The sequence below is a fragment of the Chanodichthys erythropterus genome, chromosome 12, assembly GCF_024489055.1.
Source record: "Chanodichthys erythropterus isolate Z2021 chromosome 12, ASM2448905v1, whole genome shotgun sequence".
NCBI classification, from domain to species: Eukaryota; Metazoa; Chordata; class Actinopteri; order Cypriniformes; family Xenocyprididae; genus Chanodichthys; species Chanodichthys erythropterus.
In genome coordinates, this window is record NC_090232.1 from 30,310,544 (window position 1) to 30,338,392 (window position 27,849).

Here is a 27,849-nt window from a genome sequence, read left to right on the forward strand (position 1 = left end):
TTATTATCCACAAAACAGTATAGATGCCTTCAGTATACTGTACATCACCTACTACTTCCTCACATTCCTCTTCCTTTTGTTTTTATAAACATGTCAGTTTAGGGACTTCTGATGTTCAGGTGTTTGATTTTCTGGGGTGACAACTAATTCCTGTCTTTTAGCACACATCACACATGGTTTGAGGTGTTTCAGTGTGCACCTGGAAGTTGGAACAGATGCAATAAAACAAATTTGCTATTATTAAAAAGGAGGTAGTTATTAAAACTAACTACTTCAAAACAGAAATAAAACAGTTTATTGTGAGCTTGTTGTGAAACCAACCATTTATTTTGGCATCTGCTTGTTAGAACAATTTGTAACGCAGTTCTGATATAGTAATCTTGCTTTATTACAGATATAACATACATCTGACAAATTGCATAAGATTCAGTCTTGTGGTAGTATTGTAGCTGTAGTAATGATCAGAGTAAATGGGCAGACAGAAAATTTAGAATATTTAGTACCATAATCCAGAATTTGATATATAGGAGATATAGCCTTAAACATAAAATTTAAAAACTGAGACTGTTACCCCAGAAAAAGATTTGGGTAAACTACAAGTACTGATAAATGACAACATTTTATTGTATTATTTGACATTATGATATTAGAAGGGAGAAGCAGTTGATTATAAACCCATGTTGCACCTAACAATAGATGTTAAGACTGCGTAGTTTACAGCGGTTTATGAAAACACTGTTTAATACAAATTAATAAAACTAGCCTTTAACCCAAAACATAATGAGCATGAGATTTTAAACAAGAAAAGGAAAACGGAAAACAGAATAAAAAAAAAAAGGTACAGTGATGAAAGTTGTATTAGCATATATATGCATATATATGTTTTACAGTTTACAGTTATAGGCATCAATACATACAGCAAAGGAACTGTAAGCATTATAGCACTCTAATGCGGACTTTATATAAACTACCGACATTGTAACAATGTGAAGCTGGTTGAAACTAAGCAAACTTATCCTTTTAAGATTACATTTTTATAAATTAGATTTAAAATGGTTACACTATTGAAAAATGGAAAGGTTACTAGTAATTTTCTGCCAGGACATGATCCATTAAGTTTACTGACATTTCCTTTAACCCTAAAACACAACACAATGCATAATTCAATGCAAAACATCAATACAGAATATTCCTTCATATTAACACAGTACAATGGGAATTATTATTATTATTATTATTGGACTTTTCTTAGAGCGTATGCAACTAACATTGTTCTAAAATGAAAATGAAGACTCACATAATTTACAAATGAATGAGTTTTTTCTTCATGTTGCCATGCAGCTTTTATTTACCGGTTCAAAAATCCATCAGTCAGGTTCAGATATCTGTAAAACAGAGTTGTTGTTTTTAAAGATATTAATTTATTCACATTTAATCAATTTGTAGATGTAAATCATTCATTGTATTTAACCAAACAATGAGACCGTTATACTGATAAAAGAAAATAGGTTCCAAAATGATCAAACCTACTTTACTTTTTCCCCCAATGAACTGTAAAGCCAGCTCATAACATCCTACATGTATTTAGCCTTTCAAATGACCATTTACCTCACACTAAAACAACAGTTGACAGTTGACATTAAGGTTTTATTTGTTAACATTAGTTAACTACTTTAGTTATCATGAACTAAGAATGAACAATACTTATACAACATTTATTAATCTTAGTTCATTATAAACATTTACTAATGCATTAATAAAATCAAGAGTTGTATTTGTTAATATTAGTTAATGCACTGTGAGCTTGCATGAACTAACAATGAACGACTGCATTTTTATTAACTATCATTAACAAAGATTAATAAACACTATAACACAAAGTGTTATCAAAACATCTGTTTGACGAAAAAAAAAATAAAAAAAATAAAAATAAATAAAATGCATTAATTTTATTTGCAAAAAATCCTGAAGGTGTTATGTGTTGATATAGACCATCCATGGTTTGTCAGTTTGGTATAAATGCAGTTTAAATATTTAATTTTATAATATTTAAGAACAAATTTGTAAGGCATTTATGGACATGCTCCCATTCATTGAAAACTCATAAGCTTCATGATTTCTTTAACCTGTAAGCTTGTTCATAAAACGGTGTGTGATGAAAATGTGTATTGAAAATGTCGAATAACCACTCAATTATCAATAGAAAAGGTGCTTGTTATCCAATTTAACACAAATACTTTTACAGGCTTACAAAAAGGCACAAGTGGACCATACACATTCGAACAGACTCCTTAGGCTGAGCTGGCATAGTAAACTGAGCCTGAGATAACAATCTCCCAACCCCCCTTAAATAGAGAAAGGAAAGCAGGTAGCTGGAAGACTGGACATTCCTTTAAGGATCTATCAAGACGAAACAAGAGGACTAATCTAAGAGCTCCAATCTTTCTTTTAAACTGAAGTGGAACCTCTAATTATATCAGAGCTGTTAGGGCAGGTTTGTAAAGCCAGTTTAAATTTCCATCCCAGTGCCTTTTCCACCCTTGATTTAAACCTAAGATACTCAACATAACTTTAAATGTAACAGGTAGAGTGTAAGGTAGTTGTTGTATTTTTTTGAAATTCATGTATTGGGAAGTGCCTGTATAGTTTTAAGGTCACAAAGCCAAATTATCTTGGGTTTTTTACTTTTGGAATCCTTTTAAAAGACTGTTGTTCCAAAAGTAAAGCATTCAGTTCTCATATCTGCCTCCAGACCTGAGGCTGAGGTGACACTTCAAGTGCATTAGTTACAGCTTCTTGTCTGGTTCCAGGTGTGAAATCATGATTTGTGTGTCCTAGAATCCCGAAGGGATGGGTTTTTGAATATAGTTTCACCTTTTACACAACACCTACTGCTCAGAGATACATTATTCAGTTTTATCTGTAAATAGAATCTCTTCTGACAGGCCAACATGATCAACCGACAGTGAGCATCAATCAAAAGCTTTTTCTCCAGCCACAAATGAATGTTGTGACATGAATAACCATAAATTGGAACTTTATCTCACAACTTGACTTTATACTTCACAATTTCGACTTTGTCTCTTGTCTTTTCAACTTTATTGTCATTGCAACTTTGTATCTGGCAATGTGTCTTTCTTATTTTAACAATTCAAAATACCTTTTTTTTTTTTTTCTTTTTTACCTTGAGTCTGGAACACCTTATATTCTCAATTGATAACGACAGCTGAGCAAATAAATAATTAAGAATGCTTGTGCAGCTGACTGAATAACAGGATATTTAAATAAATGACAATAATGGTTCTCTAACATGACATAAGATTGTGCTTCCAGCCAACTTACTACATCATTCCTAAGCTTCCTTGTGAACTCTTTCCTTCTACTAGCAGTTAAAAGAGTCTCAGTGGAGGGGTGTCCTGTCAATTCCACTCAGAGGAATGTGGCTATGATGCCCAGGGCAGATACGGGCAGGTGAAGGTGTCTATCTTTCAGCAGTGGCCTGATCACAGCCCGGCCTGTGAAGCCTCTGCTCTAGGACACTCACTAGAATAGAAAACTGGAAGAGAGAGAATGTGCTATTGGATGCCCTTCCTTTGAATTCTGTCTTTTCAGAGCCCCATCAGTCAAACATGTGTTTGAAATGGTGTGTGTGGATGGCCAGCTGTACTTATTATTTAAAAATAGCACAGTACATTACACATGAAAAGAGTTGCTTTGTAGAGTTTTTTTTTTTTTTTTTTTTTTTTTTGTACAGTTTGTCACAAACCAACGGTTTAAAAGTAAATGATCTTTAGATTCAAAATATTCAAACAAAAATTTTCTTTTTGGGGGTGAACTATTACTTTAATTAGGCTTCCAATATATTTTGAAGGTATCATTTATTATTATTATTATTATTATTATTATTATACAAATATTAAACAAATAAGAAAGTGCACTAATACTATTATACTATTTCACTTTATAATAAAACAAGTATTTAAAGAAATAAGAATAAAATGTTTTACTTTACAACTGTAAACTTACAGTACTAGTATTTATGGCCGTCTTAATTTCTTTATTTTCAAACGTTTAACCATCCACCTTTTATTTTAGCATAAAACCGGAGGATGATCTTAAAGCTTAAAATTGAATTATCTTAAAAGTATCCTAAAACACAGAATCATGCCACTGATGTGCACATACTGTACACTGTAGTGCCCCACTTCACTCTGAAACATGCATCCATAGACGTAATTTGCAGGTGGGATGGGTGAGACATTTCCCCACCACTTTTTGCAACATCTCATGGATGTATACTAATACAAAAGAAACATCTATAGTTCATTAGAAAAAAAATCTACCCCTAGTCCATCAAGACAATCTAATATTAAATGCTACAATAAATTTTGTGCATTTATTATTGTAATGATACAAATACAATACCCCCCCCCCCACACACACACACACACAAACACACCACCACCACACAGATTTCTGTCCCACCCACTTTTTAAAACAAAGTTACGCCACTGCACGCAGCACATATATTTAAGTAAATCGCAGCCTTTGTGATTTGATAATCTTACTAAGACATATAGCAATTTCTGTAGCACTTTTTGATGGTCCCCTTTAGACATTTTGTTGACGATAAGTACGTTTGAACCAACATGTCAACTAGCTAGCGTCATTAGAATATTAGTAGGCTGTCTTCTTAATATCTGCTAACACTTTATTTTGATGCTACCACATCAGACATTCTACTGGCTATAAGTAACTTTGCAAGTGCGTGTCAACTTATTCTACTAATTCTAACCCTAACAGTCTACTAATACTCACTAATGAGAGTTAATTGACATGTAGGTGCTGTCACGATCACCTGTGAGAGTGCCCTTCAGCCTCTAGAGGGCACTCCTTCCCAGACTCTCTGTTTCACCCATTTCATGAACTACATTTCCCATACATACTCCCCGGACTACTCACTATTCATCATTGCACTCAGCTGTTTGTTATTTTGTCATTACTGTCTGTGTATTTAATCTGAGTTGTTTCTGTCTGTTCTTGTTGGTTCATTGTTGAATGTCACCCTGGAGTCTGTTCCCTGGTTTTCATGTTTCCCAGTTTTGGTTTGTAGTTTCTTGTTTCTTGTTTTATGTTTGGACTGCTTTTTATGGATTTCGACCCCTGCCAGTACCTGGATTACGCCCTTTGGATTTACCCTCAATAAACACCTTTTCTGCTGCACTTGGATCTATTTGTTTGCTTTGCGATCCATGACAGAATGAACCACCATCCACCCAGATCCAGCGGCATGGAGGGTCGGTTCCGTTCCCCAGCCTCCATCTGTGAGCGGATGGCTCGAGTTCGGGCGGTGATGGCGCTGCGCCAGGAGGGAAGAGAGGTTGGGCAGGTTGCAGGTTTGTTTTGGACCTTGGCAGAGGGACTGCATTATAATGACGAGGCGCTTAAAGACATTTTTAATGTAGGCCTCGATAACCCGTTGCCTCGGTGTGAGATGGAGGGGCTCCAGACCCTGGACTTTTGGGCCTTTATCCACCATCTCTCTCACAGAGGCCGTTCGGCTACTCACCCTCATCCAGAGCCCGCTCCAGCCAGGGAGTCCGCTCCAGAGCCCGCTCCAGCCAGTGAGTCCGCTCCAGAGCCCGCTCCAGCCAGTGAGTCCGCTCCAGAGCCCGCTCCAGCCAGTGAGTCCGCTCCAGAGCCCGCTCCAGCCAGTGAGTCCGCTCCAGACAGTGAGTCCACTCCAGAGCCCGCTCCAGTCAGTGAGTTCGCTTCAGTCAGTGAGTCCACTCCAGAGCCCGCTCCAGCCAGTGAGTCCACTCCAAAGCTCGCTCCAGCCAGTGAGTCCACTCCAGAGCCCGCTCCAGTCGGTGAGTCCACTCCAGAGCCCGCTCCAGTCGGTGAGTCCACTCCAGAGCCCGCTCCAGCCAGTGAGTCCACTCCAAAGCTCGCTCCAGCCAGTGAGTCCACTCCAGAGCCCGCTCCAGTCGGTGAGTCCACTCCAGAGCCCGCTCCAGTCGGTGAGTCCACTCCAGAGCCCGCTCCAGTCGGTGAGTCCACTCCAGAGCCCGCTCCAGTCGGTGAGTCCACTCCAGAGCCCGCTCCAGTCGGTGAGTCCACTCCAGAGCCCGCTCCAGTCGGTGAGTCCACTCCAGAGCCCGCTCCAGCCGGTGAATCCACTCCAGAGCCCGCTCCAGACAGTGAGTCCAGTCCAGAGTCCGCTCCGGCCAGTGAGCCCACTTCAGAGCCCGCTCCGGTCAGTGAGTCCAGTTTGGGTGAGCCACTGCCTCACTCTCGTAAGCGGAGGAGAAGGAGGAAGAGGGCTTCCTCCGATCTGCAAGACCCTCCGACCATAGAGACTGCTCTGGCTTCACCGAAGCGCCTTGCCCTGCCGGCGCCAACTAAGCGCCTTGCCCTGCCGGCGCCAACTAAGCGCCTTGCCCTGCCGGCGCCAACTAAGCGCCTTGCCCTGCCGGCGCCAACGAAGCGCCTTGCCCTGCCGGCGCCAACGAAGCGCCTTGCCCTGCCGGCGCCAACGAAGCGCCTTGCCCTGCTGCCGCCGCCGCCGCCCAGGCCGCCAGCCCTGCTGCCGCCGCCGCCGTCGCCCAGGCCGCCAGCCCTGCCGTCGCCGTCCAAGCCTTCTGCTCTGCCATCATCCAAGCCTTCTGCCCTGCCATCGTCCAGATCTTCTGTCCTGCCGCCATCATCCAAGCCTTCTGTCCCGCCGCCGCCGCCCAGACCTTCTGCCCTGCCGCCGTCGCCGCCCAGACCCTCAGCCCTGCCGCCGTCATCCAAGCCTTCTGTCTTGCCGCCACTGCCCGGGCCGTCCGAGCCGCTGGAACCAGCCTGGTCGGTTCCTCCAGCGCCGCCCTGGAAATCAGCCAGGACTCCAGTCCTGCCAGAATCCGCCTGGTCAGTTCCTCCGGCACCACCCTGGCAATCAGCCAGGACTCCAGACCCACTGGAACCAGCCTGGTCAGTTCCTCCAGCACCACCCTGGCAATCAGCCAGGACTCCAAGCCTGCCAGCGCCCGCCTGGTCAGTTCCTCCAGCACCGCCCTGGTGTTCAGTGAAGTACCCGGGATCTGGCCCACCATCCCTCCCCCTGATCCTCCTCCGGTCCACCTCCCTCCTGAGTTTTTTGTGTTTTTGTTTGTTGTCTGGTGGAGCGTCTGGTCCTTTGAGGGGGGGTAATGTCACGATCACCTGTGAGAGTGCCCTTCAGCCTCTAGAGGGCACTCCTTCCCAGACTCTCTGTTTCACCCATTTCATGAACTACATTTCCCATACATACTCCCCGGACTACTCACTATTCATCATTGCACTCAGCTGTTTGTTATTTTGTCATTAGTGTCTGTGTAATTAATCTGAGTTGTTTCTGTCTGTTCTTGTTGGTTCATTGTTGAATGTCACCCTGGAGTCTGTTCCCTGGTTTTCATGTTTCCCAGTTTTGGTTTGTAGTTTCTTGTTTCTTGTTTTATGTTTGGACTGCTTTTTATGGATTTCGACCCCTGCCAGTACCTGGATTACGCCCTTTGGATTTACCCTCAATAAACACCTTTTCTGCTGCACTTGGATCTATTTGTTTGCTTTGCGATCCATGACAGGTGCAGTGTTACTTGGGGACCATCAAAATAAACTGTAACTGCAATTTCAGTTGTCTTCCAATTCATTGTGTAGCCCTATTGCTTTTTGTAATATATTTTATATGTGCATGTGCCTGCAACAACCTGAATTTGTTACCTTGTAGTGTGTTTGTTTCTTTGTAGGGTTCTGAATTGTGGACCATTGCTGTCTAAAGACTTGTTCAGTGAAACTAGAATGGAATGTCTGGAGGTTTGATTCTGAAAAATGACCATGAGCACATTGACCGGCTACTCTCTAATTAGATTTTCTTGACCTTTGTCCTTTAATTAAGTTCCCACCAAGAAGACAGACCACAGATTGAGCAAAAGGAAGAGAACTTGTGTGAACAGTCACAATATGTAACATTGCACTCTTATTTGGTCTATATACATTTCAGTAGAATAGAATACAATTAAATATATACTTAATTTTACAGTTTGTGACTGCAACTAAAAAAGAAACCACAAAAACTGCATTTGAAAAGGCATAATGTGAATACCAATAATATCACAGAGACATTTTTTTGTATCAGGGGATAAAATAATTGCATGTTTTTACATTTACATGCCAATTATGCTTGATAAGCTGACAATGTGTGCAGTCATTTAAACGTGTTAAGCCATTTTTCTTTTGTCAGCGTAATGGTCATAAATGATACAGCTAGAATTTGGTAGAGATTTGGTAAATTCACAGAAAATGCAAACATAAGAGGAGAATATGAATTTTCAGCTGACATTTTGGAAAACTTTTTATGCTTTTAATGCTTTATTTAACATCACAATGTTTATGTTTTGAAGTTACAATCGAGGAATAACCTGATTTATATTTTAAAAAAAAGAGAAAAGTCTTGTAAACGCGGTTTGTGTTGTTCAAAACTTTTTTAGTAAGATTGGGATACCTTTGATCCAAAAAATCATTGTCATTATCCTGATCCCATCAGAAGGGTGGATTTTAGAAACAAAAATGCAATAAAACTTTAAAACTGGTCAAAAATACAACATTTGTATCATGTAATATATACACACATGTATATTTTTATTTTGCTCTTGATTAGTTTAACCATGGTAATTATGGTAATTATGGTCTTACAAGGCAGAGCTTAACTCTGCTGAACAGTGGCTCTCCAGGAACAGGTTTGGGCACCTCTGCTCTAAAGGGTGATGGGAGGAAAAATTACTTTTAATGCTTTTGCATTCTCTCACAAATGTTTTGCTTTCCCCCTAGAAATTTTGCTTTCGCTCTCAAAATTTGTTCTTTGAAAATGAATGCAAAGTTTCTTGGGGGATTGCAAAACATATGATTATATGCTACATATTGATACATGTTCCCATTCTTAAACTTATTACTTGTCCTAAAGAATCCATAGTAGGCCTACAAAGTAACTAAAATAATAAACCAGTGGGTTTTTTTTTTTTGCAATGATGATGATTTGTGATAAATAAACTAATAATTAAGTGTGCATATTAGCTGCCTGCTTGTTTTTAAATTCACTTCAGCTGTGGTTCCCAAACATTTTACAGTCTCGTACCCCCGAGGCATTTTCTTCTGCATACCCCCTCTCTTCTACTTAGACTGCTGCAGTCACGACTTTTCCATTAAGGGACAATATTTTCCCCCTTAAACTGATTGTGCATTAAAGTGCTTTTTTTTTTTTTTTTTTTTTTTTTACCTTTATAAATACCTTTATAAAATAAATAATGTTTTAAATTAAAAATGTCCAATAGAGAAATAAGCAATAATGTTAAAATGTCACTGTCTTAATGAGTGAGTCCTCAAGTCATTCATTCATTCATTCAGTAATTAAGCAAGTGGCGGTATTTTTGAAAGGGTAATTGAATCATTGACTCTCATGGTTTTTTAACAGCCACAGATTCGTTCACAAAACATCGATTTGAGTAGCAGTTCTGCTGTGACATTCGTTGGAACTAGAGATGCGCTGATTGCAATTTTATTGGGTGTTTCCGATTTTTTGATAGTGTGGTCTGCCGATACCTATTTTTGCCGATTCCGATTTTCTTTCTAAGAACTATAATTGACAGCATATACAAACAAAAATCTACTTTTCTTCAACGCAAAGTTTTATTTTCATAAAAAAACAAAACAAAAGTAAAAATCAGTAATAAAATAAGAATAAATAAAACAATTGCAAACAACAGCACAAATAAATGCAATAGAATAGAGAGCTATGAAAATAAGTTTTTCGGGTTAAGTAGGTTTTTATTCAGGTAAGAAATACTACAGAAATTAAAGTAATCAAATGTAAAATAACACATCCAGTGTTTACATTGGTTACCTTAATTTCTGTATTCTTTATTGTAAATATTAAATACAGATTTATTCTTACCATTAAAGTTATAAAACGTATTCAGTCAAGAGCAGAAAGTGATTTTCTTTTTTTCTTTAAATAACATGAGAGACAGCAGCAGGAATACTGGACTGCTGTCCCTTTAAGAGTTTATGAACGGACCCAATTCTGTTACACAACATGCATTCTCTTTCTTAGCTATTTAACGATCTGACTGTGTTTATTTGAATAATCACCAGGACAGGCATTTTGACATAATTTTGTATGTATTTGACCTTTTAAGCGCAGTAAGTCACTCATTTTGGTACTTGTTTGACTTCTGTCTCTGTTTGAGACTGAACCTGTGGGAATTGCAGCGAATTAGAGCGAGTGAGAGAGAGGAGGCGCCCGCGCAGGTGTGTTGTCACTTCACCATCGGAGAGAAGAGAGCAAGAACGGGTGGCTGACATTATTGCCTATGCGGCGCCGCTGGTAACAACGGATCGGCTTGGAATTGGAGAGAAGTGAGACTGACCTGCTGGACTCGGTCGAGACCAACTAGAACTTTTGGCGAGACCAATGACCAAGTCTCGAGACAAGTCTGAGTGCAAATACAAACGAGTCCGAGACAACAGAAAAACTCAAGTACTACAGCACTATTAGGAACATTGAGATTCCACTTATGGAACTCAAGATGCAGTAAAATGTTCCCTTCTGGGCACTTCTGTTTGTCTAGACACACGTGACCAGACATCAGTGGTGGTCGAACTTGTGTCGGTTGTTCAGAACAGCTGGCTGGTGTTTAATTGCGTATAGTGTGTTAAAGAATTTCATCCTTGTTTGTGTTAGAAAGAGATTTTTCTACCTTGTAAATCTTAACCAAACAGTGTCTTCACCAATGTGAACACACGATAAGAGAGTCTAAACTTCCCAGAAAGGAAATTGACTTTGCTTTGCAAATACACACTAGAAAAACCAAAAACAAATAGCAGTATAAGTTGGTTGCCTGCTAGATTCAGATTGTTCTAGTTGTCACAGAACTAGTTGTATCAACAAAACTAATACTATATAAATAAGTCAAATAAACTCCAAGAATAAAAGAAAACCCATAAAGTAAAGGACAAAAGTTCCAAGAAACTCACAGGAAGTTTGAGATATCCATGTATGTTTGCCATGAACTAATTATCACCCCACTTAAATTACTTCACTGCTTGTAAAGTCACCCAAGCAAATTTATCCTCACTGAAAGTGGCCATCATTAAATGTATGATGAGTAGCACAGGATGTATATAAAAAGCTCAAGCGAAAGGACAGCTGGAGAAGGACAAAATATAGATGAACTTTTGAGTCTGACAGTCACTGTATGACAACAATGCAGGAGGCATCCAGTATCTGCAAACATTCTGCTTTTTCAAATTTATAATTTTTTTTTTTAGCTTTTGACATAACCATTAAATAAATTAAGTGAAAAATAATGACGAGTTATTATTATACTTGGTTAAAAAAGAAAAAAAAAAGAAAAGAAAGGTTGCATAGTCTTTGAACAGGTGGTCGAGAATGAGCTTCAAGTTTTCTGCCTCCCAACTGTAGAAGAATAGAAGTCATTGGCTTGGCTTGGCTCAGCCTATTGCATTTCTTTTATCCCGTTCTACAAAAATAGCTGCAATCAAGGAAGGTGCGAGGATTTACAGGAAGATCATCAGGGACATTGATGGATGTTCCCCACGTGAATCAAACGTAGGGTTGCTGGGTCAGTGTGGTGGGATAGACCTACATGGGTGTGGTCTCAACATAAAAAAAATCTATTCATGACTTCTCACAGAGGGTGAAATGGAGAAGCTTTAGAAATATGAGAGGGGATGAAGTAGCTAAATATATGAACACACACTCCCAATAATCTTAACCCAAATTCTTCAGTCTTATCTTCTTAAGTCTGATTGCTTAATGGCCTTGAATGTTCAACTCTTTAATGGTTATTTCATCTGTCATTGCCTTATATGCATCTACAGAAAAAAGGTTTTGCACACTTTTAAAATAGTCATTTATCCAAAAATGAAAATTCTGTCACAATTTACTCACCCTTATGTTGTTCCAAAATCATATGTTTCATTTCTTCTGAAGAACACGAGATGATCTTTGAAAAGTAACATCAAACTGCATTGGTTCTTGCGTGTCCACCAAACCGCTTAAATTTAGAGCTAATCATACGTGGATTAAACCACTGGTGTGGTTTGGGTTACTTTCTGAAGCTTGGAACCCCATTGACTTTTATTGTATGTAACATTGTAAAAAAAATAAATAAATAAATAAAAAGCTGAAAAATTAAAATATCTTCTTTGGTTTTCGAAAAAAAAAAGAGACGACACAAGGGTGAGTAAATGATTACAGAATTTTTGGGTTCTTGACTTTTCTTGAGTTGGTCTAAAGTGCAAAGAGGAAGTCTGTAAGAACACTTGGGAGTTGCCACATTCATGTCCACTTTGCAACATTGCCTTTTAAGACTGTCCAAATATGGATTTTTCACTTGCCATCAAATATATTCATCTATGTTTGTGTACCTACAAACACTGACATCCTAATGAGTCACACATGTGGTTAATCTAAACCATTACGTATCAGTGTAACCATGGAAACTTAAATAACTGATGCTAAACACCAACAACAGAAAGCCATATTTCACTAATGACCTAGAATGCTTCTTAACACAATTATATCACCAACACTTCAGATATGGTGAAACAACATTTTTCCGTTCATGTTGCAATTGCTGAGTAAAAGTCGTACAATTCTGCAAAACTTCACTACTAGGAAAAGATTGCAGGGTTTAACTCAAACCAGAAGGTACTACCTGGTATAGTTCTGAGTTTCTCTCACTCCCACCCATCCCAAGTTACACCTGGCCAGGTGATACAATAACCACATCAAAATGCTGGTAGTCATGCATACATGAGCAAACACACATTAGTTGCACACCAAAGCATAGTGTCTAATACTGTTCAGGCCCGGGCGAGTGCCAGATTGTTATTGTAAATCTAGCATTGACTTGGTTTCTTTGTCATTAGACAGTATTGGACAGACTACTATTAAAACAGTTTAAAGATGCAAGGTTTTTGAGATTTCAGATCTTTTTCTTTGTTGTTTTAATCCAGAATTCATCAATGTCATGGACTTTTACTAAACATTTGCTGTCTTAGCAATTAAAATTGAAAGTAGTGCATGAAGTGCTGTTGGAGGAACATACAAAGCACAGTCAGCCACCAAGTTTTTGTTTCTCTCTGTTTAGTAGACAAAGCACCATAAAGGTACAGCTGTGCACAGGTACATCTGAAGCATTTACGAGAGCCCTATCAGCTCCCACAACCTGGAAATGGAGCCTCCAACAATGACCGGAGAGCACATGAAAGCATACCCTCTTACTAGAAAATAATACCCTATATAATATTCCCTGGGGCTCTGGCTAATTATACTGCTTTATGAGCAGTCATGGTCATTAGCTGTTATCTGTGGGGGTGGGAGAACATGACCTCTTTCAAGTTCATGTCTCCAACCTGCCCATCAGTTCCAAACCAGCTGGAATGAATGAGAGGTTTTCTCTCTGTTTCCTCCCTTTGATTATTTTACTGTTGCTGTTTTTTGAATGAGTGGACTTTTTCTTATTTTCTTGAATGAGTGGACTTTTCCTTATTTTCTGCTAGTTATAGTTTGTTCGTGAACAGCTTTGTATGTTGAAATATGTCTAATAATTTTTAACTTTGTATTACTCTCTGTTTGTGTGTGTGTGCGTGTTTTTGTGACATATCAGGACAAAAATTTGTATAATGACATGGGTATGACAAGGAGACGGTGACTTTTGAGGGCATTACCTCATGTCCCAATTTTTCAAAAGGCTCATAAATCATACAGAATGAGTTTTTTTGAGAAAGTAAAAATGTGCACAGTTTTCTGTGATGGGTAGGTTTAGGGGTAGGGTTGGTGTAGGGCGATAGAAAATACGGTTTGTACAGTATAACAACCATTACGTCTATGGAATGTCCCCACAATTCACAAAAACAAACCTGTGTGTGTGTGTGTGTGTGTGTGTGTGTGTGTGTGTGTGTGTGTGTGTGTGTACACTACTGCTCAAATGTTTTGGGTCAGTATTTTATTATATTTTTTTAATTAATACATTTATTCATTAAGGATGCATTAAGTTACCAAAAGTGTTCTATTTCATATAAATTCTGTTCTTTTGAACTTTCTATTTATTAAAAAATCCTGAAAGAAAAAAAAAAGAAAAAAAAAAACATTTATTACTGTTTCCACAGAAATATTAAGCATTATTATTGTTGGTTTAAATAAATATTATTTTAATATTACTGTTTTTACTATATTTTTGATCAAATAAACACAGCCTTGGTAAGCATGAGACTTTTTAATTTGACGGGGGAGTGTGTAAATATATATATACATCCATTGATGTATGGTTTGTTAGTATAGGACAATATTTGGTAAAGATACAACTATTTGAAAGTCTGGAATCTGGGGGTGCAAAAAAATCTAAATATTGATCAAATCGCCTTTAAAGTTATCCAAATGAAGTCCTTAGCAATGCATATCCACTCACAAATATAATTTTTTTCATATATTACAGTAGGAAATTTACAAAATATATTAATGGAACATGATCTTTACTTAATATCATAATGAATTTTGGCATAAAAGAAAAATTGATAATAAATATACAATATACCTGTGCTACTTATGACTGGTTTTGTTGTCCAGGGTCACATTTAAAATGTTTTGTTGTGCCTCTGGATGTTGGAATCGGAATGCAAACATATAGTCTTCATTTTTAAAGAAAACCATCGTTGAAAATGTCCTTTGAAGCTAAACAGAGACGTTTCAGAGACTGGACTGAATGCACCTGCAAGGATTAACTTAATCTACTATTAAAGCAGGAATTTGATGTAAACAGTAAGTCTACATAATATTCACATATGCAGTTCAGAGGGCATACATACATAGCAGTTACAGCATTGAAATAATTTTTAAACCTATAACATTTCACATAGATAACTTTTAAACAGTCTATACAATTTTAATTTCACAATTCTGACTTTTTTCTTGCATTTGCGTGTTTATTACTCCCAGTTCGGACTGTATTACTCGCAATTGTGAGTTTATTTCACAATTCTGGGGGGAAAAAAGTCAGAATTGCGGGATAAATTGCAATTCAGAAAATACAGAAACGAGTATATCTCACAATTGTTTTTCTTTGTAAGAAATGTGAGATATAAACTCAGATTTGCGAGAAATAAAAGTCAGAATTGTGAGATATAAACTCGAAATTAACTTTTTATTCTTTTAATTTGTGACAAACAAAACAAAAAACAAAGTTTACAAACTTTTAGCTTCTCCTGAGTATACACTTGAGGTGTCAATCAGGTAAATATATATCTCTGGCCACTGGATGCTTGGCCATTTTGTTTCGTCATTTAAAAACTGACAAGGTGCTATGGCAAAAGGATCCGTAAGCTGTATACCACTCGGTAATGTTAATTTTTTTGAAATAACAGTGCTTATCGCTGGGTGAAGCTGCTGTGATATGCCGACATCATTTTTAAAAAAAATAACAAATCAAAATATTCTATAATGTTTCTAAATCTTAACTACTTTGAACCGCTTCGTCGTAACTCTCTAGTCATACTGGTTATCACTCCCGGGTTTTCTGCAACCATGATGCGCGCGCATCCCGAATGTTTACAAACAGTTAATAGGCCTATAGATTTTATCTTTATATGCAAATTTGAGACCACTAAAAATTTAAGCTGAAAGTTTTTAGAATGTCTTAGTATTTAGTGTATGACTTTTTTGTAAGAATGTTACATTTATGAAAGGGCACGTAAATTGTGGAATGACTTCAGTAATAAAAGCACCATCAGCATTCCATTGTTCATACCGTGGGGCATCTTGTACTGAAATGCTGATGAGGGTCTCTCATCAGCTGTTAACAGAGAAACAGATTTCACTGTAAGCTGCAAACAGAAATAATGCTGCTGGGGCACAGGTGTGCAACAAAACACCCTGACAGAGGGAATTAAAACTGTGGTATCTCTCACAAGTGTCTGATGACATGAGGCCTGGAGCGGCGTCTTTGGTTGAGCTCAGTGGATATGATGTGATGAGAGATGAAATGCTCTATACCAAATATATGTATGAGTAGAAGAAGCAACTTGATTGGAATGTCCAGTGTGAATCATGATACAAATGTGTGATCTGTACCCTATAGCACCTTTCCAAATTCAGGAACTTGCTTTAAAAATCTAGTGTGTTTATATACCAGGAACATGTATTTTACCTCTCTAATAGAGCACAGCACTGTACGTATCTGTGTGGTCTACTGGAAAACACTTATCTTTGTGAAATATTGTGAAGGTGCTGATTTATTTAAAGTAGACCGTCAAGAGAAATTTCAGTGAATTTATGCACTTTGCTATTGACTGAAACAAAAAGAGGGAATGGTAAATAGAGAGAGATAGTATTAGTATATCCAAACAACTCAATAATCTCAATAATAATCTCACTATTTTTTATAGTATATTTGTTTCTCTGTTAATTTTATGGTATACAGATCATCTCTCAGTCCACATAACATGGACAGTTCTCACAGTCTCACTAACCTTTAGTTCTTGAATTGTTGCTGTTGTTTTCATTGAGAACATCATCTAAGGATTCCATTGAGGTCTTGGTGGAGATCGTCGGTTCTCCATCAGTCATATCCACTACAGTCAGCTCTGCTGTTTTGTCCTTTGGGATCACTGTGGCCTGAGTGCTGGACAAATTCTGTTGGTTTTCTTGTTTAACATCAGCCGATTCTGTAGGAAATATTTGAATATGTTTTTGGCAATGCTTTTTATAATGGTTCTGAATTATTTCTAAAAGGATGAGGTGTCACACAAACAAGTTTAAAGTATATCATTTTTACATCACACTAAACACTTATTTTTTTCACTGGCTCACAAATTAAGGCCCTGATAATCTTCTAGCAAAATCGAAGAACAAACTGGTGTGATGTCATTTCTAACAAAATCGGGCCAAAAGTTTTTTACGGGAGTTTAAAAATTGGTAACACTTTATAACACTTTATTTTACAGTGCCGTAGTTACACGTTACTACATGTACTTATTATAGTAATAACAGTAAATGATGCAATATTACAAGTAACTAACCCTAAACCTGACCCTAACCTAAAAATATATGATTCAATGTGCTACGGTGGTAAAGACCTTTAAACTAGCATTGGTCTGTGGCAATTATGTACGTAATAGGCAGGTGATGCTCCACCTTCTTTGATGTGGAAATCAGTCTGTCAAGGTCAGATGCAAGTAAAAACATGAACATTGAAGAAGTACAGATTAAATAGAATTTCAAATTTCTTTTTCGTTCTTTGTTTAAGGGTAAAACGGAGTTCGAAATACGTGAGCAGCGATGTTCTGTTATCGAACATCTGATGCCTCCTACACCGTTGAGAGCAGTGTTTAGATGAATATGTAAATATGTGCTGCGCTCTTTTCTCTCAGTAACAAAATAAACACAACAAATGTTTTTTTTTATAGAAAGCATAAGAAAAGCATCTTATCATAATAACATCGGTGTGTTATCACGAGCTCTGCAAATTAGCACTCCAGTAAAGTCACATCACATTTACATTTAGTCATTTAGCAGACACTTTTCTCCAAAGCGACTTACAAATGAGAATAGTAGAATCAATCAAATCATATCATATCATATCACATCACGTTTATTTATATGGCATTTTATTCAATAGATTGCTTAAACAGGCTTTACTGGATCAAACATGAAAAACAGTGTCAGTGCCTCATTTCATCAGAAGCACAACTTCATTGTCTACTACAAAGGGCTATCCAGTGTGTTCATGTTTTCACCCACGGAGATCTTACCTCAGCAAACTCAACAGATGAAATGAGTCAGAGAATGCAAAATAAGGTGGAGCCTCAGCGCACATATCCTATTACATTATCGTTCACGGACCAACGGTACAACCTGAATTCCGGAAATGTTGGGACGTTTTTTAAATTTGAATAAAATGAAAACTAAAAGACTTTCAAATCACATGAGCCAATATTTTATTCACAATAGAACATAGATAACATAAGAAATGTTTAAACTGAGAAATGTTAAAATTTTATGCAAAAAATGAGCTCATTTCAAATTTGATGCCTGCTACAGGTCTCAAAATAGTTGGGACAGGGGCATGTTTACCATGGTGTAGCATCTCCTCTTCTTTTCAAAACAGTTTGAAGATGTCTGGGCATCAAGGTTATGAGTTTCTGGAGTTTTCGTGTTGGAATTTGGTCCCATTCTTGCCTGATATAGGTTTCCAGCTACTGAAGAGTTCATGGTTGTCTTTGACATATTTTTCATGTAATGTTGCATCAAATGTTCTCCATAGGTTAAAGATCTGAACTGCAGGCAGGCCAATTCAACACCCAGACTGTTCTACAACAAAGCCATGCTGTCATAATAGTTGCAGTATGTAGTTTTGCATTGTCCTGCTGTAATACACAAGGACTTCCCTGAAATAGACGTCGTCTGGAAACCTTTATATACACCTTTCAGCATTCATAGTGCCTTCCAAAACATGCAAGCTGCCCATTCCATATGCACTTATGCTCCCCCATACCATCTGGCTTTTGAAATGTACGCTGATAACACGCTGGAAGGTCTTCCTCCTCTTTAGCCCGGAGGACACGGCGTCCGTGATTTCCAACAAGAATGTCAAATTTGGACTCGTCTGACCATAGAACACTTTTCCACTTAGAAACAGTCCATTTTAAATGAGCTTTGGCCCACAGGACCCGACGGCACTTCTGGACCATGTTCACACGTGGCTTCCTTTTTGCATGATAGCGCTGTAGTTGGCATCTGCAGATGGCACGGCGGATTGTATTCCTGGGCCCATTTAGTAATGTCATTGACACAATCATGCCGATGAGTGGTGCAGTGTCATCTGAAGGCTAAAAACCATGGGCATCCGATAAAAGTCTTCAGCCTTGTCCCTTACGCACAGAGATTTCTCCAGTTTCTCTGAACCTTTTGATGATGTTATGCACTGTCGATGATGAGATTTGCAAAGCCTTTGCAATTTGACATTGAGGAACATTGTTTTCCACAATCTTTTTATGCACTATTTCACAGATTGGAGAGCTTTTGTCCATCTTTACTTCTGAGAGACTCTGCCTCTCTAAGACTTCCCTTTTATAGCTAATCATGTTACAGACCTGATATCAATTAACTTAATTAGTTGCTAGATATTCTCCCAGCTGAATCTTTTCAAAATTTCTTGCCAACTTTTTTGAGACCAGTAGAAGGCATCAAATTTGAAATGAGCTCATTTAGTGGATAAAAGTGTAAAATTTCTCTGTTTAAACATTTTATGTTATCTATGTTCTATTGTGAATAAAATATTGGCACATGTTATTTGAAAGTCTTTTAGTTTTCATTTTATTCAAATTATATCAACATTTCCGGAATTCGGGTTGTAGTACGAAGGTGTTTTGTAGCCGGAGCAAACTTTTCCTGAGAGTTCACTTTGGCAAGCCGTTTCGAACTTCTAAAATGAACACAAAACAAACTTTGTTTTGGCCTGATTTTGTTCGAAATGACGTCACATCAGTTTGTTCTTCGATTTTGTTTGAACTATATTGGGGTCTTAACACTGTTTTTTTGTTTTTCTGTAAAGCTGTTTGCTTATATTGTATAAAGTGGTAAATAAATAAATCTGACTGGAGTGCCGAATCACAGAGCTTGTGCAAACATATCCACATCTCTATGATCAGATGTTTTCTTAACTGCTGTTTTCTCATTAGTCATTTTTGTTGTTTATTTTGTTATCCAGAGGAAAGTGCACGGCACATATTTACATATTCATCTAAACGCCGCTCTCAGCAGCATGGGTGCCGTCAGGATGTTCGCTTACAGTATACTGCTGAAAATATATTTCGAACTTCATTTTACCCCCAAGCAAAGAACAAAAATGTTGTTCAACTTCTCTGTATATTCTTGAGTATATCAAGAACTTTATTCCATAATTAAATAGTCATAATAGTCATAGTCATGTACAGGTGCCTGAAGATCGGTTCAGATAAAGAGCAAAATTAATATTCACAAAATATCTCTTCACACCAACACCGAAACAAATTTTCATCAAATGAACTGAAAACCAAATTCACTGTATAATAGGGGCCTCTGATCTTCAAACAAATTTGATCTGGTACCTTTCAAGTGTGAATAGAACTGAAACACTAAAACATATTGGATACTTGTTTCCCAATAACTCTAACTACTCTTAAAACTGCACATGAAACACCTGGGTGTCTGGCCTTAGTGGTCTCAAACCTTTTGTGTTCCTATCATTTTCAGTGCAGTAAATCTTGAAAATTAGCAGTAGGAGAAACAGAATAGCAGGTGGTTGAAACGGAGCCTTATGACTGGAAAGTCAGCACTTATCAGATGAAGAGGCATCGTAAAACCATTACCAACTATGTCATTGCAATGCACACTTCTGTTAAATTTTTTCCTCCATGGTCATTTTCTATCCCTCTGTCATTGTTACTCACTCTCTCCCACTGTGTGGTTTATTTAGACCTGGAGGTGGTTGCAGTCAATAAAGCCGCTAAAGCCAGGAAATGGATTGAGACCCATTAGTTACTAAAATGTAACATGTGGAGCTTGTCAATGACAGGCATTGGATTTTGGTGGGAAAAAGAACCATCCTGTGATTACAGGGAGCTTGAAGAGAAATTGAGACTATAGGAAGTAATGCTGTTAAGCCATTCTAACTGCTTGCTTTAGGCAAACAACCCCACTACCCCTTTTTGTTAGTCATGCTTGTTATTTTATCTTTGTCATCTTGTCTAACTTTATATCCCTATCTCTTCGATATAAAGAGACTTTCATTTTATAGAGAAGGAAAAAAAAGCATTTTTTTCATTTAATATCAAATAAATGTTTTTAATAAAATATTTTAAAAAGCATACTATGTTGGGTCAGTTTGAACCCCTATAAATTTGAGGGTTGATATTGTATAAAGAAATAATCTATTTTTTTGTAGTGTTGAAAAAAAAAATGACAGTGCCGTTATTAAGGGAACTTCTAAGGTTCCTCAAAGTCCTAGACTAGTAAGCAAATAGAGTAATTTCCTGTTGCAAAACGCATAGCTGTCATTGTTTCCAGTAAACTGCAATCACCTTCACTCTTCATTTTTTTTTTTTTTTTTGGTAACACTTTACAGTAAAGTTTTATTATTTAACAGTAAGTTAACATCATCTACTGAACAATACTTCTACAGCATTTATTAAACTTAATTACTGTTAATTTCAACATTTACTAATACATTATTAAAATCAAAATGTGTATTTGTTAATATTAGTTGATGCACTGTGAACTAACATGAACAACAATGAACTGGATTTGTATTGTAATTAACATTAACAAAGATTACACTAACATTAACACAGATTAATAATTTATTGCTCAATGATTAATAATGTATTGCTCATTGTTAGTTCATGTTATTAATACATTAACTAATGTTAACAAATGAGACCTTATTGTAAAGTGGTACTCAATTTTCAATAGATTGTTGGGGAAAGAGCTCTAACAAAAGAGCACATTAACAAATTAAAAAAAAAAAATGTAACTAAACAGACATCTGTGAAATGAATTGAATTTTAACCATCTCTATTAATTTTCATTACCTCTTTTGATTACCTGAATGAACAGGACAGTAGATTCATTAAAAGCACTATGAGCCCACATCTCTAAGCAGTATTTCTTATATTCCTATGAGCAAACCTAGACAGCCGAAGTCATCTTTATTTCTGTTATGAGTCTTCCAGATGGTAGGGATCAGACAAAAAGACCAGTTGCCTCTGGTCAAAAGTGGTCATTTCCTAACACTGAAACATGTCCAAGCAGGCTCAGTTGAGATAATGGTTGCTGGTATAGAGACTACAATATCATGCAAGATAAATGAGTTTTGTTCAGAGCTGGAACCCCCAAATATCTTTTGTCCTTCAATATTGTTTTGTTTATTGTATATCAGAATTGTGCACAAAGCAGTGCAAAAGCCAGTTCCACAGCTCAAATTTTTGATTTTGTTCATATTTTTTTTTTCTGTACAAAGACAGACATAATTGAACCATTGAGGGCCTTTAAACTGAAGATACCAAAAGGAAAGTTTGTTAAGAACCAGAATCTAAAAGGATATTTAAGGGTGCTTTCACACCTGCCTCATTTAGTTCGGTTGAATCGTACCACAGTTCGTTTGCCCCTTTGGTGCGGTTCGTTTGGGCAGGTGGGAAAGCAGCAATCGCACTCGGTTGCGCACCAAAAGCGGACCAAACAAGCGTACCGAGACCTACTTGAAGTGGTGGTCTCGGTACACTTTCAAACGAACTCTGGAGCGGTTCGCTTGAGATGTGAAAGCAATCGACCCAGTTAACGGACCAATGAACCAAATTATATCATTTTCATAATGGAAAATATGATATAAAAATCAGTAATGTCTGATTCTGTGAGTGAGCACATTATTTACAATATCTGAAAGCCAACGAGCACCTCTGGTGTGTAATTACACTTCTCCGTGCGAGAATGCTGTCCCGACGAAGTCTTAATTCCCGCTCTGCTTCATTATAAAATTCAAATGGTCTCTCTCGACAGACACACGGACAACAGGTCGCCTACTAGATAGCGCTGGGAAATCCAGAGATGGAGAGAGAGAAAGAGCGCGGGTTTGAATTTGCCGCAGCAAATATGAATTAACTGCGGGAGAGAGCTACATTTATAAAGTGTTTGTGTGTGTCTCGTCAGTTACAAATAAAGCCACAATAAACTCATGGAGCGAACTTGTCAATCATTATTTTGATGGATGACGCAGAGAAAATTTTGACCAATAAGAGGACAGTTTTACTCCCATGTGACTTACCTTAGCGCATTTTGGTACGCTTTGAAATTTTGCCATGTGAAAGCATACCGAACCAAGAAAAAAAAGCAACATTGTAACAAATTTAGTCCCTGTTTCGGAACAAAACAAGCGATCCATAGGTGTGAAAACACCCTAAGGGTTAGTTCACCAAAAAAATGAAAATGATGTCATTAATTACTGACTCTCATGTCGTTCCACACCTGTAAGAACTTCGTTCATCTTCGGAACACAAATTAAGATATTTTTGATAAAATCCGATGGTTCAGTGAGGCCTCTATTGCAGCAAGATAATTAACACTTTCATTGCCCAGAAAGCTACTAAAGACATTTCATGTGACTACAGTGGTTCAACCTTAATGTTATGAAGCGATGATAATACTTTTTGTGTGCCAAAAAAACTACTTTACTCAACAATATCTAGTGCGATTTCAAAACACTGCTTCATGAAGCTTAGAAGCTTTATGAATTGTTTGTTTCGAATCAGTAGTTCGGAGCGTGTATCAAAATGCCAAAGTCACGCCCCCTAGTAGTGAACCATTGAAATTTCAAAACACTTATCACATAACAAAGCCTCGTTTACTGAAATCACGTAACATTTGCAGTTTGATACACGCTCCAAACAACTGATTTGAAACAAAAGATTCATAAAGTTTTGAAGCTTCATGAAGAGCTGTTCTAAAATCGCCCATCACTAGATATTGTTAAATAAAGTTGTTATTTTGTTTTTTTTTTGGTGCACAAAAATAATTCTCGTCACTTTAAAATATTAAGGTTGAACCACTGTAGTCACATGAGCTGTTTAAAATATGTCTTTAGTAGCTTTCTGGGCATTGAAAGTGTTAACTGTCTTGCTGGCAATAGAGGCCTCACTGAGCCATCAGATTTCATAAAAAAATATCTTAATTTGTGTTCCGAAGATAAACGAAGGTCTTACGGGTGTGGAACGACATGAGGGTGAGTAATTAATGACAGAATTTTCATTTTTGGTTGAACTAACCGTTTAAGATAACTTTAATACTTCTTTTAATAATAGTCATGGAAACTTGAGGCAAAAAAACAAACAAAAAATAAAAACACAAGAAGTGCTTTTTGCCATTTTTGAACGATCACTGTTGGCATATAATGAAACAAAGATTACAAAAGTCAACAAATTTTACTAATAGACTTACCAATCTCTGTTTAAAAATAAAATAATGATGCTGCCATCTTTCTAAAGTCATTTTTACAGCCCTGTAAATTGGCTCCAAATCTCAGCAGAAAATTGTCATTTTAACACCCCTCTATAAAATAGTGGTTTACTCAATAAATATACATCTGAGATATTTAATATTTTGGCTCTCATCACTATTTATTTATGTTTGTCTTTGTACAAAAAAAACAAACAAAAAAAAATCTAAAATTTGAGTCGTAAATTTCCAAAATTTGGTTGATTTGTCTCAGAATGACCCTGTTGAAGGAAGTTGAAGGATCTTGGATATTGCAAGGGCTTAAGCAATTTGACGTTCATGGAGTTTGCAAGGGAGTCCTTTTAAGAAACTGGATGTATGGCCCTAAATTTGACAATGCCTCTTTTTATTTTTAATTTTGTTTTGACATAGGTGTAAAATGCAGTGTCTAATAGATCTATACCTCTGTCTTGTCTTAGAAGTCCATCCAGTGGAGCTCTCCGTTATTGCAACTAGTTGAACAAATTCTTGATCTTATTCAGCTTTCCAGTCGGTGGTTTTACTAAACTTTGTAAAACCATTTTTTTTTTTTTTTTTTTTTTTTTACAAAAATGTATTAATTTTTTTACTAAAATCATTTTTGCTGTACAGTTTAGTACAGTAGTTTTCAGGATTCTTTGAATAGAAAGTTTATTTGAAAAATGTATTCATCCTTGCTGAATAAAACTATTAATTTCTTTTTGAAAAATGACTGATCCCAAACTTTAGAATGATAGAATTTATATAATTTCTATTTATTTATTTATTTATTTATTTATTTATTTAATAACAACGATTCACTTCTGCAGTGTACTTGGGTTCAGAAACATGGCAGCTTTTTTCAAATTTCCTTGTTTTTCCTTGTAAAATCATAATGTATGAACATTTGTTTTGAAATTCATTTAAGCTCTAATGCATGTCGCAGGATGAAGTGGTTACCAGACAGCATTTGACAGAAATCTGCTGCATGTCTCATACCTTTCCCTCCCTCTGGCTTTTCAGTTTCCTTCGCAGGGTCAGGGTCCTTTAACGGCTCGGTGGACTCAGCAGGAGTAAACGTTTGTATATCTTTGGGAACAGTGTATAACGCAGAGTCAGTGTAGTTAGAGAAATCTCTGTGGTGATGGAGAGTTAGGAATATCTGGTACCTTTGTCTGATGTGGTGTCAAACACCTCTGCATCCACTGTGCTGAGTGGGATATGAGCATCTTCCTGTTTGGGATGCAAGTCCACGGAGTACCTCTGCAATAGACAAACATGATCAGTATGTAGTTTGTATATCCACTGTAATAATTATAAAATATCAAATACACAGGGAGCCATAAGGCTATTAAATGGTATTATTGCTTTTAAAATGTACCCCAACTAATGTACAAAACAACAACAACAACTAAAAAAAATCTCTTACCCTGGAATTCTTTTGAAGGCAACAATAAACTACTACCCCAGATATGCACACGACAACAATAATCAGGATAATTATGTAAGCTGTTGAGTAAAAACAGTATAATAATCAATAATAATAAAAAGAAACAAGAACACTGAAATTAAACATGAATAAAAAAACACTGACAATAAGGAGAGAAAAAAATCACTCACTTAGTCCGTTGCTTTTTTCTTTTTCTGTCTTTGCTTGAGTTGCTGTAACAATAATAATAATAATAATAATAAATCATGTATATATATATGCAATGCCTTGCACTTCTTCTTTTTTTTTTTTTTAGGTGAATAGCAAGTTTATGCTCTATATTGTTTGTGGTAAACAAAGGATTAATTAACTGTTATTCAGCTGACTTTTATTCCAACAGTAAATTGCTTGTTTTAGGTAGTTGATATAAATAATTTGCTTTGGCAGGTTATGACAGTTTTAAGAGTTTGCTAGGCCACAAGCTTCCTTCCTGTGTAAGAATGACTCAGACTACGGTGTTTGGATATTAAAACAGAATCAAATCCGTGATCAGTGTGCTTGCATTTCACAGTATTTTCTCTCTTACTGGCTATTACTCTGTCTGTGCTTTTTAATCTTACTTGTGCGGGATTTTGGAACATTCTTCCGAGGATCCTCTGTGACGACAGTGTTGGTCTGTGGATGATCTGAAGGATAAAAATAACTCAGACTACAGTTGTTGGATATTAAAACACAATCAAATCTGTGATCAGTATGCTTGCATTCACAGTATTTTCTCTCTTACTGTTTTTTTTTGCTGACTGTGCTTTTAATCTTACTTGTGCTGGATTTTGGAACATTCTCCTGAGAATCGTCTGTGGTGACATTGTTGGTCTGTGGATGATCTGAAGGAGGAGGAGTAGGCAAATCTATTGGCCAAGAAGAAAAAAAGGTGTGACCTTATTTCAGTTAGAGGTTCTCATTTATGTTTCAATAGTGAAGCAAGAAGCAAAGCATATAAACTGGCATAGATTTTTCCTACAGTCCTACCATGTTGCTGCATGAGGTGTGTAGACTCATGAATAACCAACAGCTAATCAAGCAAAATGAAAAAGCTACCTGACATATTCTCATCCGTCATGTTTATCGGGGTGACGTTGGAGTGAGGAGGGAATGAAGTGAGGTTGTTCGGAAAGTCCACTGATGTTTGATCTGATATGTTGGTGTTGTCATTAGACATTGAAACTAGAGCAGTGGTGGTTTCTTTGCTGTCTATCATTGTTGTGACCTCATTTTCAACAGCAATGACAAGTAAGGCACCTGCATTGTACCGGAGAAAGGGTCAGATGATGAGTAACACAACTATTATATTTACATGTTACTTATTACATCTATAAATTAGAACTGCATCTGCAATATTAACTGAATGAACAATGGAAAGCATTTTATACCCTTTACCCAACAAAAGATGGAGACTATCAGTTAGATTACTAAATTTAATCTTATTTAATTATCCTCCTTTACTAGATTTCAATGAGCTATTTGTTCAAATTTAGCAGTTACCCAAATTTTGAAAAATACACATCTTTAAACATACCAATGAGGAGATGAAGTGATGTGGAGCACATCTTGAAAGGTGATAGCATCTAGTCAAATGAGTGTTCCTTCCTCTAGGACAGCAAGTGCTCAGTCTGAAACCACATAACTTCCACTTCTATGACCAACACAGGATGCAGCAGACTATTGCCTAAAAAAGGCACATAAGGAACTTGCATACTTTTGTAAAGCCCCATTTGCTATATTTGCATTATTCGTTTAATTAAAATATACAGGTTTTCTGTGCTTTTTAAGCTTTGATATTATGATCTATTGTTTGCAGTAAGGCTAAAAAGGGAAATACAGCTGTAAAGGAAGATGTGGTTTACTGCATAAGCGAGTACATCTGAATTTCCTCTCAGAAGTAATTTCATCATACATGTTTATCGTTCTAAATTTAACACCACAAATTTTTATAATACATTTCTAGGGGGTAAAAGCACTTATGCTTCAGTACAATACTTCACTACATTGTGGTGGTGGTGGGTGGCTGCTTTAAATTTAAATGACCCCCCGCCACCCATACATTAGAATGTGTCCTGTTTAATTTTATATTTTCTAAGCAAAAAATAATGACCATCATACATTTTTACCATGATTTACAGAAGACACCCACTAAAATGTCATTCAGTGTAACAATTGTCACTATATGTACCAAAAAATCCAGCATTTAAAGCGGTAGAAGACAAACCTGCACCACGAGAATAAAAAACAGTGTTATTATTTGCTGGTTTAGATACTAATATCATTATGGTTATGGTTA

General features: G+C 37.0%; 1 protein-coding gene across 2 annotated transcripts; it reads right to left on the reverse strand.

The window, feature by feature from the left end:
• Nucleotides 1-745: 745 nt before the first annotated feature.
• On the reverse strand, nucleotides 746-27,222 carry si:dkey-27h10.2 (uncharacterized). Of its 2 annotated transcripts, XM_067402502.1 has the most exons (10): nucleotides 27,088-27,222; nucleotides 26,610-26,810; nucleotides 26,330-26,419; nucleotides 26,132-26,197; nucleotides 25,703-25,744; nucleotides 25,512-25,591; nucleotides 25,252-25,345; nucleotides 25,082-25,171; nucleotides 16,570-16,764; nucleotides 746-1,385 (listed from the first exon to the last, which is right to left on the reverse strand). In XM_067402502.1, exons 1-10 carry the CDS (start codon nucleotides 27,134-27,136, stop codon nucleotides 1,378-1,380), a joined length of 915 nt encoding a protein of 304 aa, XP_067258603.1. In that variant the 5' UTR covers nucleotides 27,137-27,222; the 3' UTR covers nucleotides 746-1,377. The 2 variants fall into 2 exon arrangements, with proteins under 2 accessions (XP_067258603.1, XP_067258604.1); XM_067402503.1 differs by lacking the exon at nucleotides 25,082-25,171.
• Nucleotides 27,223-27,849: the final 627 nt, after the last annotated feature.